The following is a 2,822-nucleotide window of genomic DNA, read 5'->3' as shown; positions in this document are numbered from 1 at the left end:
CTTCCAACATGGATCCGATGATCCAGCTCTACATCGCTGGCCTGAAGCCTGCGACGGGCAAGACTGCGATCGAGGCGATCACCCTTGCTGAGATCCGCCAGCAGGTCGTACTCCATTGGGAGCAGCGTCAAGGCTGCCAGGGCCAATTGCGCGCAAGTGCGAACAAGCTGTCACGCACGTTGCACAGGCGCCCCTTTTTGCCGCCCACTCCCTTCCCTTTGACACCCACCTTCCATTTTCCGACCATTTCCTTTCCTAGCCCATCCCAGTTTGGATACTGCAGATACATTCCCACCACCGCATGCTACGTTCCCGTGATCGCCATGCCCTTGCCTTTTCTTTCTCGCCCTTTGTTCTCTCTTTGTCATCTTCACTGCCTCGCTCTCGCGCCTTGTCCTTGGTTGCTAAGCAGCCCCTCTAGTATATAAGGACCCCCCTAGGCGCTCCCTAGTCCCCATCTCGACCTCTTGGTCATTGGGACTAGGTGAGTGGCCATAGCGTTGTATTTCCCTTCGAGTGCTAATGTATAACTTGGTCATTGGGACTAGTCTGTCGTTGCTTGCGTGAAGACTAGCTTATGTCGGTCTTGTGCCCTCGTGCCGGCCGCCGCTCTGCCCTCGTCGAGTTTCTTGATACGTTTATCCCTCCCTATCTCTCTCTCTCCCTTTCGGCTCCTTGCCGCTCGCCCACGGGGTCGTCGCCGAGTGTCGACCCGAGTCTACGCGCCTAGTCGCCGTGACATTAGGTCGAGATCTCCCCCCCGGTGCTGACACTCTGAACAAGAGTGTCCCTGCCGCCATTACATTGTCTCCCCCACCCTGGACTGCACCGGCAGACTTCACGCGTGAGACACCGACGACCAAGAGTACTGCCACTGACGAAAGGACCCAGACAACGGACTCTGGTACTGGGAACCGTGCGAGCAAAACCCCTGCCCAAACCGTCATCACCGTCCTACTCGGATCAACTGGAACGCCTTTGCGAACGAGTTCATCCCAGTCCAGGACTCCCCTGTTGCTGAGTCACCTACGACTCGATCCCCTATCCCCGGTACTCCGACCGACGAGCTCAAAGTAGCGCTACTCATCGCGCTTCCACCATCCCCCACTCCTCCCCCAACTCGACCGCCATCCGCTCCACCCATCATGGGACAACAAGGTGGACAACCGCAGGTGACAGGCCCCGCCAACAACCCCCAACAGGCCCAACCGGGCACCCAGACGGCAACGCAACCCCCGGACCCCATGGCTATGCTACTCCAGTCGATGACCCTCCTCACCCAGTCCATGGCGCAGCTCGCAAACTTGACCGCAGGGACCAACAGTCTGAAGGCCATCCAGAAGCCCTCCCCCTTCAAAGGCGAACAAGGAGGTGAGGCACGACGTTTCCTAGCTGCGTTCACCCTCTGGGCCATGTCCCAAGGCTCGACGCTCAATCATGTCAATGCCATGGGTAACGCCATCAGCGCACGCGACGACCAGTGGATTCGGGCGGTCCTCTCCTTCATGCAGGACAGTGCGTCTCTCTGGGCCACTCCGGCAACGGAGGAGATCATGCAGGGCACCGCCCCGTTCAAAGGATCGTGGACGGAGTTCCGCACCCAGTTCAAGGCCCGCTTCGAGACTGTGGACAAGGCCGTAGACGCGAAGGAACGCCTCTGTACGTTGTGGCAAGGCACCATGACTGTCCCCGAGTACGCTGCAAGGTTCAACGAACTCTCGACGCGCACCGGATACTCCAAAGCTGACCTCCGCGACCGCTTCTACGAGCACCTCGCGGACTCCATCAAGGACAAGTTGGTACACACGGCAAGGCCCATCCCTTCTCTGGAGGACCTCATCACTGTCTCCTCCGACATCGACGTCCGCGTTCGCCAATGCCGTGCTGAACGAGAGCGCCAGCGCGGACGCACCGCGACCACCACCACGGCCACCAAGCCAGCCGCCCCTCTGCACACCACACCCTTCACACCGCCTACTAGAGACCCGAACGCAATGGACATCGACGCCACCCGCACGCGCGAAGAGTTCAACCGCCTCATGCGCGGGAAGTGCTACGGTTACGGATCTACGACGCACGTCAAGAAGGACGGTGGCCACAACAGGGACGTCTGCAACTACCGTCGCCGCATAGGGCACCGCGAGACGGTGTGCATAGGCAAGTTCCTGAAGAAGCCCCGATCGCAGAAGCTCGCTGCAACGGAGGAGGGACCTGAGGAGCCCCAAGTTGCAGCGTCGACATCGACGTCTGCAGATGCTAGAGCAACCAACGCCCTCATCGCGCAGCTCATGGAGCAGCAGAAGGCCCTCGCCGACCAGCTTGCCTCCCTGCAAAAGTCTTTTTAGAGCGGGCGCGTGCGAAAGCTGCCGCAGCGGCGCCCTCCAGTACGACTACGGACTCTTCGCCTCCCCAGATCCCTGACCCCTGCCTGTACGATAGCATTAGTTCGTGTATCATCCCCGAATTAAACCCATCTAGCTCGCATTTCCGCGTCAGTGTGATACTTAAGGGCAGAAACCGTAGTGTACGTTCCGCAGCTATGATAGACAGTGGGGCAACGGCCCTTTTCATCAGCCACTGTTTCGTGAAAAAGAACAACGTCTATTTACATAGACTAGCTAGAGACGTTCCCCTTTACAACATCGATGGCTCCAAGAACAGCGCAGGCAGCATATCCCATTACGTTAGATTACAAGTACTTATGGGCGACTACACGGAATGGCTCGAGTTCTTAGTTACAGATCTGGGCCCCAAAGACGTCGTATTAGGCTTACCTTGGCTTCGCAGGGTCAATCCGGACATTGACTGGCAGGAAGGCACCA

General features: G+C 58.5%; 1 protein-coding gene across 1 annotated transcript; it reads left to right on the top strand.

Moving 5' to 3' along the window:
• Positions 1-1,679: 1,679 nt before the first annotated feature.
• Positions 1,680-2,345, top strand: DICSQDRAFT_72605 (uncharacterized protein; the record flags this gene model as incomplete). The annotated part of the gene is made up of 1 exon (XM_007371271.1): positions 1,680-2,345. The coding sequence occupies one exon, from the start codon at positions 1,680-1,682 to the stop codon at positions 2,343-2,345; it is 666 nt and encodes a 221-aa protein (XP_007371333.1).
• Positions 2,346-2,822: the final 477 nt, after the last annotated feature.

This window comes from Dichomitus squalens (assembly GCF_000275845.1).
Source record: "Dichomitus squalens LYAD-421 SS1 unplaced genomic scaffold DICSQscaffold_96, whole genome shotgun sequence".
Taxonomy (NCBI): Eukaryota; Fungi; Basidiomycota; class Agaricomycetes; order Polyporales; family Polyporaceae; genus Dichomitus; species Dichomitus squalens.
Note: the sequence above shows the minus strand (reverse complement) of the source record. Positions and strands in the feature narration are given on the sequence as shown.